This window comes from Oncorhynchus gorbuscha, linkage group LG14 (assembly GCF_021184085.1).
Source record: "Oncorhynchus gorbuscha isolate QuinsamMale2020 ecotype Even-year linkage group LG14, OgorEven_v1.0, whole genome shotgun sequence".
NCBI lineage: Eukaryota > Metazoa > Chordata > Actinopteri > Salmoniformes > Salmonidae > Oncorhynchus > Oncorhynchus gorbuscha.
Window position 1 is genome coordinate 49123992 of NC_060186.1, and position 16299 is coordinate 49140290.

General features: G+C 44.8%; 1 protein-coding gene across 3 annotated transcripts; it reads right to left on the reverse strand.

The window, feature by feature from the left end:
* Positions 1-1050: 1050 nt before the first annotated feature.
* Positions 1051-16159, reverse strand: LOC123995024 (serine/threonine-protein kinase LATS1-like). Of its 3 annotated transcripts, XM_046298247.1 has the most exons (8): positions 15976-16159; positions 14983-15468; positions 12462-12612; positions 8639-10134; positions 3782-4364; positions 3455-3640; positions 3173-3279; positions 1051-3083 (listed from the first exon to the last, which is right to left on the reverse strand). In XM_046298247.1, the coding sequence occupies exons 2-8, from the start codon at positions 15334-15336 to the stop codon at positions 2547-2549; spliced, it is 3414 nt and encodes a 1137-aa protein (XP_046154203.1). In that variant the 5' UTR covers positions 15337-15468; positions 15976-16159; the 3' UTR covers positions 1051-2546. The 3 variants fall into 3 exon arrangements, 2 of the variants coding, with proteins under 2 accessions (XP_046154203.1, XP_046154204.1); XR_006831770.1 differs by lacking the exons at positions 1051-3083; positions 3173-3279; positions 3455-3640 and adding an exon at positions 5960-6029 and having other exon boundaries at positions 4298-4364; XM_046298248.1 differs by lacking the exons at positions 1051-3083; positions 3173-3279; positions 3455-3640; positions 3782-4364 and adding an exon at positions 6039-6997.
* Positions 16160-16299: the final 140 nt, after the last annotated feature.

The following is a 16299-nucleotide window of genomic DNA, read 5'->3' on the forward strand; positions in this document are numbered from 1 at the left end:
CTTGTGAGACCATATGCTGGTGCGGTTGGCCCTGAATCCAATTGAGCACATCTGGGACATCATGTCTCGCTCCATCCACGAACGCCACGTTGCACCACAGACTGTCCAGGAGTTGGAGGATGCTTTAGTCTAGTTCTGGGAGATCCCTCAGGAGACCATCCGCCACCTCATCAGGAGCATGCCCAGGCGTAGTAGGGAGGTCATACAGGCACGTGGAGGCCACACACACTACTGAGCCTCATTTTGACTCAAAGTTGGATCAGCCTGTAGTGTGTGACTCTAAATCCAGACCTCCATGGGTTGATACATTTGATTTCCATTGATCATTTTTGTGTTTTTGTTGTCAGCACATTCAACTATGTAAAGAAAAGTATTTAAGAATATTTCATTCATTCAGATCTAGGATGTGTTATTTTAGTGTTCCCTTTATGTTTTTTGAGCAGTGTATTTTCCCTGACATCCAAAAATACTCATTACATTTTGAATGCTTAGCAGGACAGGAAAATATTCTAATGTACAGGCTTATCAAGAGAACGTCCCTGGTCATCTCTACTGCCTCTGATCTGGCAGACTCACTGAACACATGCTTCATTTTAGATTATGTCTGAGTGTTGGAGCGTGCTCCTGGCTGTCCGTAAATTTAAAAAACAAAACGGTGCCATCTGTTATGCTTAAAATAAGAAATTTGAAATGATTCATACTTTTACTTTTAATACCTAAGTATATTTGAGCAATTACATTTAGTTTTGATCCTTAAGAATATTTAAAACCAAATACTTTTGACTTTTACTCAAGTAGGATTGTACTGAGTGACTTTCACTTGACTCATTTTCTATTAAGTTATCTTTACTTTTACTCAAGTATGACCATTTGGTACTTTTCCCAACACTGTTCAGTGACTGATTTAGACCTGGGATACCAGGTGTGGCCAATTATATCAGCACAAAACCAGCAGGCTCCAGACCTCATCGGGTAAGAGTTGAATACCCCTGGAGAGTACTAGAGCAATCTGTATTGGATAGTTCCAGGAAAATGGAATTTGTGGAAGTGCTTTACATTCTTTATTCATTAGCCCTTCTCCCAATCCCCCTCCCAAAACATTTACACCATAAATCTAATTATGTAATCTTTACATGATTTCAACAACAGTACATATTACATACAACTACATAAAAATCTTTCCAAGTCACTAATAAAGGCAAAATATGGGATAGGGGAGGTGACCCAGCTATCCACTATGAGCTACTAAAGACCGCCAATTTATAATTCCTTTTTCAGTATGGTATCAGTCCTTCATGAACAGGTTCGACGTGTCAGTGAGCTCATACATACACAGCATAGTGCTTGGTTGAGACACTATGTCAGAAGTGATGAAGGCAGATGCTACTGTGGAAGTGAATGAGAGAGAAGAAAATGTCCTGTACATAGCATAACGGAGCCTGTCGGCCCCAGTCATGCCATCTCTTCATTTACTTTAGTAGCATTACATAAAAAGGTACCTTTCAGATTGGCCTTTTTCAGAAACAAGGAAACAAAATAGACAGTGGAATGATCACTACTAATTATTACAGGAAAGAGATTTGAATAATGCGGAGGGCCTGCCCTAATGAATATCAACTAACCAATCAAATAGATAGAGAAAATATTTACATCAAATGTGTACAACAATTTATAAATAAATGTTATGTATAAATTTGAAAAATACACAAATCCCTAGTTCAATCAACTAAGTCTAGTTTAAAATGCCCCTCTATACAGTATTTGGTAAAAGAGCAGAAGATCAAAGGCACAGCAATGAAAAATTCAAGATGTACTTATCCCTGCAAATTCTACCAGAGTGATATCACTAATATATCCCCATTGCAATAGACCTATTAAAATATAAATTAAGACAATTGTCAAAAAATAAAGTTAAAAAAATAAATCCCATACTTATGAGTGTCAACTAGCATCACCAGTTTGTAGTATCCTTAATAAATGAAGGCTTAAAACAGGGTTTGTAAGTCTTCGAAGAGCACCCTGATATATTTTTGCTTTCAATTCATTGGTCTGTTCAATGTCAGACAGCATATAAAGCTTACCCTGTACAACTCCATGAATACACGTGTAGTGTGAAAGACTAAACCCTCCTCCTACAGACTGTAGTGTAGAGAGACTATACTGTAGTGTAGTTATGTGTACCATGTATCTGTTCTGTATGGTACAATTATATCTGGTCCTAATTGTTCCGCAGAAGAAGGGGCTGAGAACACAGTCTTGTACAGCTAACCTTTTGGGGGACACAATTCAGTCCCATTCAAAATCTGATTTTTCCCTAACCTTAACCCTAGCACCTAACCCTTAATGTAATTCTAACCCCAATTCTAACCTTAACCCTAAACCCCATAGAAATAGCATTTGACTTCTGGTCCCTACAAGAACAGTTAAACACGTCCACACACATGTCATATACCCAACTCCTGACCCGCTCTCTGACAAACCAGCAATCTGTTTCAAAGACATGATGTACCAATAAACCAGCAGAACAAAGATGTTCATAGAAGATACTACACATAGACCAAATCACGGCCCTGTGCCCCCCTGCGGCTCTCGTCCTGGTCTCCCTCCTCCTGTGCCGGGGCCTCAGAGTCTGCCTCGTCCCCATCAGATCCCTCCTCATACTCTATGCCAATGGGCTTGGGACAGCTGTAGGGGTGGCCATTGTCGTCAAAGAAGCGGCGGAAGGTGAACTCGTAGAAGGCGTGCTCGGGGTGCTTGCCGTTCTTGAACCACCCATTGAGGGTGTCATTGTGTTTGCCCTCGGCTTCGTTATCTCTGCTCCACAGCTTGTCTGGGTCCACCGGGTCAAAGTTGGAGGTGTCTGTGCAGTGAGCGATGGTGGGTACGTAGGGGGCCGGCTGCATCTGCCGCAGGTCACTAGAGAAGTCGATGGTCTTGAAGAAGGGCTGCACCTTGATCTCGTCGGCACCGTTCTTGCCGAGGCGATCCTCGGGGCCACGGCATAGTTTAATGATGAGGTCCGATGCCTCGGGGCTCAGCTTGGCTTGAGGGGGGATGTGCAGGGTGGTCTGCCAGTTTATCACCTGCGTACGAGACAGAACCTGACCGTTTAATAGAGCGCAGAGGACAACACCTGACAAGCCAGGCCAACATTTTTAAATGGTTGATTTACCTTGAGCTGGGTTTCCAGGGGTGTAGTTGTTAAGAAAGGAGGCTGCCCAACCACCATTTCATACAGAATGACACCAACACTCCACCAATCACACAGTTGGGTGTATCCTTGAACAGAGAGTTAACACAGTCACATGTTAGAGACAATAACATGGTGCACAAGAGAAAAATAACCTTTCACACATTACGCTTAAAATATCACTTCTACACTAGTAATTCAAAGATCACCAATTATATTTCCAACTCCCCATAGCAGATTCAACTTTCTCTTACACAGGCTTACCTGTTCTGAGCAGCACCTCTGGAGCGATGTAGTTGGGTGTCCCCACCAGGGAGTGGGCCAGGCAGCGCTGGTGTTGCCTCGCCTTCCTCCTCTCCAGGGGCTTGAGCCGGTCTGCGCAGCGACAGTTAGCTGGGTCCTGCTCCCATTCCTTACTGAAGTCCATGCTGTCCTGCCGAACATGGTCTCCTACGGAGAGAAACACACGACACAAAGATTAGCTTGGCTTTACTGACAATGAAGAGAGGGAGAACAGTATTACCCCAAAGCCTAAAACATCCTCCTGGATTGAAGCAGCAACAAGCATCTTAAGGGATGGATCATACTAACCACTCTGGTAGTACTTTGAGTCGTGCGTCCAACGGAAGCCGGTGCAGAGCCCAAAGTCGGTGAGCTTGATGTGTCCGTCCCGGTCTATGAGGATGTTGTCTGGCTTAATGTCGCGGTGGATGAAGCCCATCTTGTGCACGCTCTCCACGGCGCAGGTGAGCTCAGCGATGTAGAACTGAGCCAAGTCCTCTTTGAAGAGGCCCAGCCTGATCAGCAGACTCATCATGTCACCCCCGGGGATGTAGTCCATCACAAAGTACAGGTTGTCCTTGTCCTGGAAGGAGTAGTAGAGCCGCACCACCCACTCATTATCAGCCTCAGCCAGGATGTCTCGCTCTGCCTTGACATGGGCCACCTGGTTCCTGAGGAGAACGTCCTTCTTGCGCAGCGTCTTCATGGCGTATAGGGCTCCCGTGTCCTCCTTCCGGGCTAGACACACCTCTCCAAAGGCTCCGATACCCAGGGTCTTGATCCTCTTGAACATGGACTTGTCCATCTTGGCCCGCTTCAGTCGGATGTAGTTGGACTCTTTCTGAGACAGCATCATGCGCATCTGCTCCTGGGCATCACCTGACAACCCAACCTAAATAGCAAAAGATGACAATTTACATTCAGGCCCATCATGGAGATCTCCCCAAAAATGGTTTATTTAAGAGAGCACCACAGAATATTCACTAGGAACATAAAATAAAACAACCAAGATGCATTAGCAAAGCAATGAATTCAAACTGGTAGGATGCAGGCCAAGGTAAGGTAACACAAAATAGTAACCATTAAAACATTGGAAAACACAGGTTAAAAAAAAATAAAAGATACACTATATGACCAAAGGTATGTGGACACCTGCTTGTTGAACATCTCATTCCAAATTCATGGGCAATGATATAGAGTTGGTCCCCCCTTTGCTTCTATTCCAGCCTCCACTCTTCTGGTAAGGCTTTCCACTAGATGTTGGAACATTGCTGCTTCCATTGAGCCACGAGAGCCTTAGTGAAGTCGGGCACTGATGTTGGGCGATTAGGCCTGGCTTGCAGTCGGCGTTCCAATTCATCCCAAAGGTGTCAGGGCTCTGTGCAGGTCAGTCAAGTTCTTCCACACCGATCTCGACAAACTGTTTCTGTATGGACCTCGCTTTGTGCACAGGGGCATTATCATGTTGAAACAGGAAAGGACCTTACCCAAACGGTTGCCACAAAGTTGGAAGCACAGAATCGTCTAGAATGTCATTGTATGCTGTAGCATTAAGATTTCCCTTCACTGGAACTAAGGGGCCTAGCTCGAACCACAAAAAACAGCCTCAGACCAATATTCCTCCTCCACCAAACTTTACAGTTGACACTATGCATTCGGGCAAGTAGCGTTCTCCTGGCATCTGCCAAACCCAGATTAGTCCGTTGGACTGCCAGATGGTGAAGCATGATTCATGACCCCAGAGAACGCGTTTCCACTGCTCCAGAGTCCAATGGCGGCGAGCTTTACACTACTCCAGCTGACGCTTGGGAATGCACATGGTGATCTTAGGCTTTTGTACTGCTGCTCGACCATGAAAACCCATTTCATGTAGCTCCCGGCAACAGGTCTTGCGCTGATGTTGCTTCCAGAGGCAATTTGGAACTCGGTAGTAGTGAGTGTTGCAACCGTGGAAAGATGATTTGTATGCGGTTCAGCACTCGGCGGTCCCGTTCTGTAAGCTTGTGTGGCCTACCACTTCGCGGCTGAGCTGTTGTTGCTCCTAGATGTTTCACTTACAGTTGACCAGGGCATCTCTAGCAGGGCAGAAATTTGACAAACTGACTTGTTGGAAAGGTGGCATCCTATGACAGTATCATGTTGAAAGTCACTGAGCTCTTCAGTAAGGCTATTCTACTGCCAGTGTTTGTCTATAGAGATTGCCTGGCTGTGTGCTCGATTTTATACATCTGTCAGTAACGGATGTGGCTGAAATAACCGAATCCACTCATTTGAAGTGGTGTCCACATACTTCTGTGTATATAGCAGACGTTCTCAATAAGGCTGGTATTCTTGGCAAGCAAGGTGTTAATATATGCTGCAGCGGAGCACTATCATGGAAGTGGATGGACAGGCATGCCTCTCCCTACGGAGTTGGTGTGTTGCTGTCAGTCAGAGGGCTTCATGCTGTTCAATTAAAAAAAGGTAAATCTTTCAACAGCGGCTTACTTGGTCACTGATCTGTGTAGACTATTCAGGTCACGGCATTGATAGATGATACTTTAACCTTCTACATCAGCTGTTAGTGACAGTAAGTAGAGAACAGGAGAGAAAGAGAGCGAAGCAGACAGAAAGAATAGAACATTAAAAAACAATTAACATACAGCTTGAACAGGAAAGAAATAGTAAGAAAGAGAGAAATATTGAAAACTAAGACTGCGTGAGGACATTCGAAATCCATTTGTGTACATTTTGGCTTTTCAGTTGATAATGTATTACCCTGTATTCCTGTGAATTGGACCAAATTCCCTCCCAGCTGCAGTCAGAGCAGGAGATGTTCACCCCTCCGTGTCCAGACTGCAAATGAATCGCACATGCGGGAATCCGCCGCTGGCTGATCCCGCCCTGGCTTACATTCAGGGCGGGATGTAAATGTAAAATGTTCTTTGTCTAAAATAACTCACTGCACCAGATGAATCAACGCATTTGACTCACACAGCCTCAGTCACTTACTCACCTTGTCCACTGCATCTCTGTGACATAAGCTAAACATCTAGCTGGCTAGCTCATCATGTCTCAGTCTAAACTGTACACTAAAAAATACAGAAAGGAGTGGGAATCAAACCCTGAATTCAAAGGCTGGTTGAACACGTTTATTGGAGATGATACACGGGCATACTGCCTGTATTGTAAGGCTGATTTCTACGCCAAACTTAGTGATGTAAAATAAACACATGACAACTCAAAAACATGCTCAAGGCAAAGCCTTATAACAGTTCCACCCAAAACAAGCTGCCATTTATGGTTAAAAAAACTCGCTGAACATTGTTCCATGCTGTCATGTGATCACATTGGAGAAGCATGTAGAGAGCTGTTTTCTCAGACTCCACTGCGGCTACCCGCTTCAAAATGCACAGGACAAAGTGCACAGAAATTATTAATGCTGTTCTAGCACCATACTTTCTGAAAAACTTGGTCGCAGATGAGGGTGAGCAGCGTTTCAGCCTCCTCCTCGATGAGTCCACAGATGTAAGTGTTTCTAAGTACCTGGGGGTTGTGATATGATACTTTAGTGACACCAAGCAGACAATGTTATCAACATTTTTGGGGCTTGTTGAGTTGGAGGGAGGAGATGCCAAATCTATAGCCCGTGCTGTTGTGGCTTTCCTCGAGAAGTGTTGTCTTAAAAAAGAGAAACTCCTGGGGATAGGGACTGACAATGCCTCTGTTATGACGGGGATTAACAATGGGGTCCATAATGTGATGGAGGAGGAGTAAAGCCTCAAATATCTGGTTCTTATTCACTGTGTGTGCCACTCTCTGCAGCTTGCTCATTTGTAGTTCTAAACATATTTAGGGTGTTTTTTACTCACTTTTTGTCTCTTCCACGACTTTTTCCTCTCTGAACATCTCTGAAGAAGTAGCCCTTTCCTTTCTGGGTGTCGAGTCTAGCGTACTGTTTTGTTTGGTGCGTGCGACCTGGCGCTCGCTCCACTTTCACTTTTATCCGCTATTGAACACAGTTTATTCTGTCTTAAATTTGATCAATTATTTACGTTTTAAAATACGTAAAGTTGGATTAGTAAAGTTGTTTGAAAAGTTTGGACCAAGTTTACAGGTAACCTTTTAGATCATCTGTAGTCATGTTGGGCGAGTTGGAACCGGTGTTTTTCCTGAATAAAACGCGTCAAATAAATTGACATTTTGGGCATATAACGGAGTTTATCGAACAAAAGGACCATTTGTGATGTTTATGGGACATTTTGTAGTGCCAACAGAAGAATCTTCAAAGGTAAGGCATGAATTATATCGTTATTTCTGAGTTTTGTGTCGCGCCTGGCGGGTTGAAATATGGTGGGGTGCTGTCGTCAGATAATAGCATGGTTTGCTTTCGCTGTAAAGCCTTTTTGAAATCTGACACGGTGGCTGGATTAACAAGAAGTTAATGTGTATTTTGGTGTATTGCACTAATGATTTTATGAAAGTTAAATATTTCTAATAATTTATTTTGAATTTCGTGCTCTGCAAATTCACCGGATGTTGTCAATGTTCCGCTAGCAGAGTGGTTGAAAAACAAGTTTTATTGACTCCAACCTAAGTGTAAGTAAACTTCCGACTTCAACTGTAAAATGGTAACAAAATAACTTGTCAGTGTGGTGTGTGTGTAACCTTTATTTAACTTCTTCCAGATAGGGGGCGCTCTTTTAATTTTTGTATAAAAAAACTTTTCCGTTTTAAACAAGATATTTTGTCACGAAAATATGCTCGACTATGCATGTAATTGACAGCTTTGAAAAAGAATTTTAAAAAACTTGGACATTTCCAAAACTGCAAAGATATTATCTGTGAGTGCCCCAGAAATAATGCTACAGGCGAAACCAAGATGAAATTTCATACAGGAAATGGTCCAGATTTTGAATGCGCTGTGTTCCAATGTCTCCTTATATGGCTGTGAATGCGCCAGGAATGAGCCTGCACTTTCTGTCGTTTCCCCAAGGTGTCTGCAGCATTGTGACGTATTTGTAGGCATATCATTGGAAGATTTACCATAAGAGACTACATTTACCAGGTGTCCGCCCGGTGTCCTCCGTCGAAATTATTGCGTAATCTCCAGCTATTGGATATTGGTATTGGTCAAAAATGTAATAACGGTGCATCACTAATTATAAGTAGTGCCTGTGGACTCACCCTCTGCATCTCACTCTCCAGCTGCTTCTTCCTATGGATCCTCATTTGGTGGTTCTTCAGAACGTTCTCAACGTGCTGCTCCATGAAGAACTTGAAGGCCTGGGGAGAGTAGAGTGACACTCTGGGGTCTCCTCGCCGCTCCTCGTCTTTGTTGTTCCGGCGCATAGGCACCGGAGATGTGGTGATCTGTTTATTCTCCTTATCTGTTCCCATGGCAGCAGAGTATGGGCCTTCTGGCTTGTCATTAGAGCTGCTGCTACACTCCTCTTCCTCTGCAGCCTCCTCTCTCCCAGTACTGGGCTTGAGCCCTGGGTCATAGGCAGGGCAGGGTGCAGCAGGCTGTTGGAGAAGGTGTTTGGGGTACGGGGGTGGAGGACCCTGGTAACTGGGCACCTCTGCTACTGTAATGGGTACATGGGGCATGGGCGCTGCTGGTAGAGGCTCCTGGTAGGTAGTGGGAGATTGAGAGGGTGGGGGATGGTGCATCCAGGGTGGGTGTGTGGGGGCCACAGCAGTGTGTAGTTCAGGCTTCTGCACACGCATACTCTTAACAGGCCTCAGGATGGGGGCCTGGGTGATGGCTGTCACTGTGGTGGCAGAGGGTTGGGAGCTGGCTGGGTGGCCCTGCCTGTTGCTCATCTGGTGGCTGTTGAAGGAGTTGGATCGGACAGGGATGCTGTGCTGCTGCCATGAGGGGGACATGTCCTGGTTGCTGCTACCTGGGGAGGACTGGGGCTGGCCGAGGGGGGCTTGGGGCCAGGACTGAGGCCCACCTATGTTGTACATGTCAAGATTGTACATGTCAAGATTGTGACTGTTCCGGTTAGGCACCATCATGGACTGGGGGAGGTTACCATCGTTGATGTAGGATGGGGATGAGGCAGGACCTCCGGCCTGCATCTGCTGAGCGGTGGGGCTTTGTCTGCTGCTCTGGTTCACTGGGTAAGGGGGAGGGGGTTGTCTGCTACTACCACTCTGGTGTCCCATGTAGTCTGGTTGAGGGGAGCCGTTCTGAGACCAGCCGGATGGGAAGCTGAACTTGTTCCCCCCAGAGCTCTGCATGATGATGGGCTGACGGCCCATGGGCACTGGGCTGATACCCCTCTGGTTCTGGGGGGCTGAGTAGCCATCGGGCCAGGCTCCTTGGGGAACGGGAGAGATCCGGGGCACCAGGTAATCCATATTGCCAGAGAAGCGCTTGGTGGAGGGGTTACTGTCCCAGGAGGATGGAGGTGGGGTTCCACCCCTATTTGGGGGAGGGGTGACACTGCGCACCTGAGGGGGTAGGGGAGGGTTGACCCGTTGGTTGTTGCCAGGGTGGCCCTGTGGGAAGGCTGGGGGAGGACCTCGTCCTGCCAGGTCACCCTGGGGTCCAGGGCTGTCTGAACGGTACACCATCCCCTCCACCCTCATGTGGCCATGTCTCTGAACCAGGGACTCCTTGGAACCCTTCCAACTCTGCCTCCTCAGCACAGGCTGCTGGATATGAGAGGAACCTGCAACGATGGAAAGAAAAACTACAGTTAAAAAGCAGCATATAGAGAAGAATCATTGTGTTTGCAGAATATGTTACAGCTATATCAACAGAGCGCAAACCCATGCCTTGTACAGCATTCTCAATTCAAACACACTCCCTTCTCCCAAAGCAGTTGTTCAACAGAATCTTGTTCCCTCAACAACAATCTATTGCATCTCCAGCGACAAATAGTCTAGCCCTAGATTCTGCAACAACAAATCAAATCAAATTCAAATCTAATTTTATTTGTCACATACACATGGTTAGCAGATGTTAATGCGAGTGCAGCGAAATGCTTGTGCTTCTAGTTCCGACAATGCAGTAATAACCAACAAGTAATCTAACTAACAATTCCTAAACTACTGTCTTATAGACAGTGTAAGGGGATAAAGAATATGTACATAAGGATATATGAATGAGTGATGGTACAGAGCAGCATATGCAAGATACAGTAGATGGTATCTACGCACATATGAGATGAGTATGTAAACAAAGTGGCATAGTTAAAGTGGCTAGTGATACATGTATTACATAAAGATGCAGTAGATGATAGAGTACAGTATATACGTATGCATATGAGATGAATAATGTAGGGTAAGTAACATTATATAAGGTAGCATTGTTTAAAGTGGCTAGTGATATATTTACATCATTTCCATTTCCATTTACATTTAAGTCATTTAGCAGACGCTCTTATCCAGAGCGACTTACAAATTGGTGCATTCACCTTATGACATCCAGTGGGACAGTCACTTAACAATAGTGCATCTAAAACTTAGGGGGGTGGGGTGAGAGGGATTACTTAACCTATCCTAGGTATTCCTTAAAGAGGTGGGGTTTCAGGTGTCTCCGGAAGGTGGTGATTGACTCCGCTGTCCCATCCATTCCCATTATTAAAGTGGCTGGAGTTGAGTCAGTGTGTTGGCAGCAGCCACTCAATGTTAGTGGTGGCTGTTTAACAGTCTGATGGCCTTGAGATAGAAGCTGTTTTTCAGTCTCTCGGTCCCAGCTTTGATGCACCTGTACTGACCTCGCCTTCTGGATGATAGTGGGGTGAACAGGCAGTGGCTCGGGTGGTTGATGTCCTTGATGATCTTTATGGCCTTCCTGTAACATTGGGTGGTGTAGGTGTCCTGGAGGGCAGGTAGTTTGCCCCCGGTGATGCGTTGTGCAGACCTCACTACCCTCTGGAGAGCCTTACGGTTGAGGGCGGAACAGTTGCCGTACCAGGCGGTGATACAGCCCACCAGGATGCTCTCGATTGTGCATCTGTAGAAGTTTGTGAGTGCTTTTGGTGACAAGGCAAATTTCTTCAGCCTCCTGAGGTTGAAGAGGCGCTGCTGCACCTTCGTCACAATGCCGTCTGTGTGAGTGGACCAATTCAGTTTGTCTGTGATGTGTATGCCGAGGAACTTAAAACTTGCTACCCTCTCCACTACTGTTCCATCGATGTGGATAGGGGGGTGTTCCCTCTACTGTTTCCTGAAGTCCACAATCATCTCCTTAGTTTTGTTGACGTTGAGTGTGAGGTTATTTTCCTGACACCACACTCCGAGGGCCCTCACCTCCTCCCTGTAGGCCGTCTCGTCGTTGTTGGTAATCAAGCCTACCACTGTTGTGTCGTCCGCAAACTTGATGATTGAGTTGGAGGCGTGCGTGGCCACGCAGTCGTGGGTGAACAGGGAGTACAGGAGAGGGCTCAGAACGCACCCTTGTGGGGCCCCAGTGTTGAGGATCAGCGGGGAGGAGATGTTGTTGCCTACCCTCACCACCTGGGGGCGGCCCGTCAGGAAGTCCAGTACCCAGTTGCACAGGGCGGGGTCGAGACCCAGGGTCTCGAGCTTGATGACGAGCTTGGAGGGTACTATGGTGTTGAATGCCGAGCTGTAGTCGATGAACAGCATTCTCACATAGGTATTCCTCTTGTCCAGATGGGTTAGGGCAGTGTGCAGTGTTGTTGAGATTGCATCGTCTGTGGACCTATTTGGGCGGTAAGCAAATTGGAGTGGGTCTAGGGTGTCAGGTAGGGTGGAGGTGATATGGTCCTTGACTAGTCTCTCAAAGCACTTCATGATGATGGAAGTGAGTGCTACGGGGCGGTAGTCGTTTAGCTCAGTTACCTTAGCTTTCTTGGGAACAGGAACAATGGTGGCCCTCTTGAAGCATGTGGGAACAGCAGACGGGTATAGGGATTGATTGAATATGTCCGTAAAAACACCGGCCAGCTGGTCTGCGCATACAGTAGCCAGGTTTGTGTGAACAACCCTGGAAAAAGGAGAGGTTTGGTCACAAAGGACAGACACCTACCGGGGGCTTTCATGCCTGCATTGACGGGGCGGGCGGGGGCATCCACCATCTGCTCCCTCACAGGGTCTTGGTAGCTCATCTTACTAATGTACTCTATGGCTGCCTCCACGCTGCGACTGTTGGTCTGCATCAGAGCACGGATCACCATTTCCTGCACACAATACATTTACTAGCTATTAATACCTGAAACAAAAGGGTTGCTCGAGGTACTGTTAGACGAACATCAGATCAAGTTAACAGGAACTACTCAACAACTGACAAATACAATGTAATTCATACGTGCTTTTTTGTGCACATTTTTTAAAATAACCAGACATCCTAGTAACTTTTTAAATGACATACAGTTTCATTGAAAATATTTTATACTCCGCTTCAGTGCTGAATACATGAGTCCTGTGACTGACGAGTTGAAAACATCTTTAGCATTAGCGCAATTCCACAGTAACAGAATCACTCAGATGTCACTTTTATGCCAATTACCAAACAAAAAAATATTGATTGCAAAGTTAAACCATACAACTCTTGAACTACTTTAAACTATACAGAAATGCATAACTATGAATGTCATTCTCTTCATGGTGATGTATGCCGAATAGGTACAAAGGTAGAAACATTTAATTTCCTCCTTATTCTACACTGGCAATTATTAGAATGAGCACCGCACAGCACAGTATAATTCAGTGCATTAAAGTAAAGTACAGTAAATTACTTGTGTGCACTACTATACAGTACTGACCTATACTCTACTGTACTAATGTTATGCTGTCCAAACTTGTGAAACAGACGTCTAGGATTGGCTCTGATTTGGACTGACTTTTCATCATCTATGGACGTCCGGTGATGGTTGATGCTCAGTGGGCTGGTTACTAGGTATTTAATGATTCACAGATACACATAGGTCCCACTTTAAATGTTTATAAGTGCATAGGTCCGCGGGCCCAAACTGATCCAAATGTAGCATGCGTCGGTCAGAAAATCTATTCAGACTTTAAAAATCGGCGGTTAACTATTTTTTGGGCCTCATACTAAATTCTTTCTACCTTCCGAAAATACCTAACTTTTTTGACAACTGATGCTTCCTCTCCTTCAGTGTCGAACTGCATGTAACTGTGTTGACAGCCATTGATCAACTACAGTCAATATCAGTAGCCTAGTCAAACTGCATGCTGACCAACGCGAGGTAGGCTGTCTGTTCCTGAACTTGCACATCTGTGCGGCACAAATGGCTTGCGTGACATTAGGCTTTATTAGCTGAGTGACAACCTATGTAATTTGCAAAATTATTGTTGTTATCTATGCGCTGTTGAAAAATGGTGCTTTACCGGACGAAAAGTAAGCTACCGGGGACAACTCATCTAACTATACCTGCGGAACAGGGCTTGCAATATTTTATTTTGATTGTTCAGGTTCACCATCAGCAATCATTTTGGTAGTTTTGCTTTAATTAAACAATCAGTTTATATAGTGCCTTCAGAAAGTATTTTGTTACGTTTCAGCCTTATTCTAAAATTGATTTTTTAAATTATCTTCAGCAATACACACACACACACACACACAATACCCCATTATGACAAAGAGAAACCAGGTTTTTAGAAATTGTTGCAAATGTATTCAAAATTAAAAAACAGAAATACCTTATTTACATAAGTATTCAGACAATTTGCTTTGAGACTCCAAATTGAGCTCAGGTGCATCCGGTGTCCACTGACTGGGGCAAAGGTTCACCTTCCAACCTTGACAACGACCCTAAGCAAACAGCCAAGACAACGCAGGAGTGGCTTCAAGACAAGTCTCTGGATGTCCTTCAGTGGCCCAGCCAGCGCCCGGACATGAACCCGATTGAACATCTCTGGAGAGACCTGAAAATGGCTGTGCAGCAACGCTCCCCATCCAACCTGACAGAGCTTGAGAAGATCTGCTGAGAAGTATGGGAGAAACTCTCCAAATACAGGTGTGCCAAGCTTGTAGCGTCATACCCCAAAAGACTCTAGGCTGTAATCGCCACCTAAGGTGCTTCAACAAAGTACTGTCTGAATACTTGTGTAAATGTTATTTCAGTTTATATTTTTATTAATCTGCAAAAATGTATTTAAAAAAAAGTTTTTCCTTTGTCATTCTGGGGTTTTGCGTGTTGATTGATGAGGGACAAAATTATTTAATCAATTTTAGAATAAGGCTGTATAATGTAACAAAATATGGAAAAAGTCAAGGGGTCTGAATACTTCCAGAATGCACTGTACATGAATGCAGGGTAAAGAGACTAGGCATCAGAACAGATCATAATAATAAGAGTAAAATAAAGAACAGAGTAGCAGCAGCAAATGATAAGTGTAAAAGTGTGTGTGTGTCGGTATGAGTGTGTGGGCGAATGCAGTGTATGCGAGTGTGTTTTGTGTGAGTGTCAATCATGTGGGTGCAGTGTGTCAATCTAAATCTAGTGTCGAAATCATGTGACTCATGTCCACACCTTCGCTAGATACCTAGCTGAAGCACTTTCACTTTTACATTATTTTCTCCATACCTCATCAAAGCCAGCAGACAGCAGCTCCAGCAACATCTGTTTGTTAACCTCTGCAGTCTGTCCAGAAGAGCTGGGCTCATTGGCATAAGGCATCAGGGACTTGCGAATCTCCTGCAAGGCTTTGTGGTAGGGGTTTCTGGGGTTGCTGCAGCGCCCTTGCTGCCTGGGGTCTTCAGGCGCCACTATAACAGCACCCCCAATGTCCACCTTAGGGGAGTCAGAAGGCCGGGACATGTTCCGGAGACTCTCCCGAATTTCCTGCAGCATCTGGTGGCTGTTAACACTGTAGTTGCTAGCAGGGAACGTCTTTGGTCGCATCTGTCGATATCCTTCGGGTTTCTCCCCTCTCTTCATGTAAGAACATGTAGGTTGACAGCCAAAGGGGGACAACAGGGTAGCACACAGCAGTGAGTAACTGTGAGGGTATCAGGGGCCAGGAAGAGCTTCAAGACTCGATTTACTTCACATCTGCATCCTGCTGAATACCTGGGGATGATAAAACACAGCAAATGGGAATGAATTCAATCTCCCAGATATGAGCATTGAAATGATCCAACAGATTGTCAATTAATATATTCAGACAATTCATTATGGAAGATAGCTACAAACTAAACTATTAGTTATAAGATACAACTTAAGTTACAACCTATCAACTAAACTAACGTTAGTTAGCAAACGTGACCATGAAAACAAATGGTGCTGGTAGCTAAGTTAGCCGGGTAACGTTACCAAATATTGTAGTTAAAAGTACCGACTGTAGGATGTTATGTTATAAACATATGTAATCCAGCCAGCTACAAAGCTAAAAGGTAGTGATGAATAAAATACTACGTATTTAGTTAGCATACAGTCACTGACTCAACTTCAATTAAATAGCTAACCAGCTACCAAAGCCAACTGCTGCTGGTTGTCCACGGCCTGTCCGTGTCGCAAAGCAACCACTAGCCAAGTTTGCTAGCATACTAGCTAACAGGTTGTTGTCAATTAACTTACCTTCAGAAGCATTCTTATTTTAATCAAATCTCCAGACTTCAAATCAAAAAGAAAGTGCGATGAAATTAGTTAATCTAATGATTTAGACGAAGTTTGAAAGTGAATAGTTTTACTGCTACTCCGTGTCCCAACTGTGGCTTGAATATTCCTGTCTTGACAGACAACTTTCCCGGATGTGTAGGTTGTTTTTCCCATCGTCCCCTGCGATAGCACCTTTCACCCCCCAACAAAAGTAGAAGCCTTTCCCAAGTGATTCAGGTATTCTTACTCATAAACATAAAACAAATACAATATATACATACAAAATGAAAACAAATGGATGTC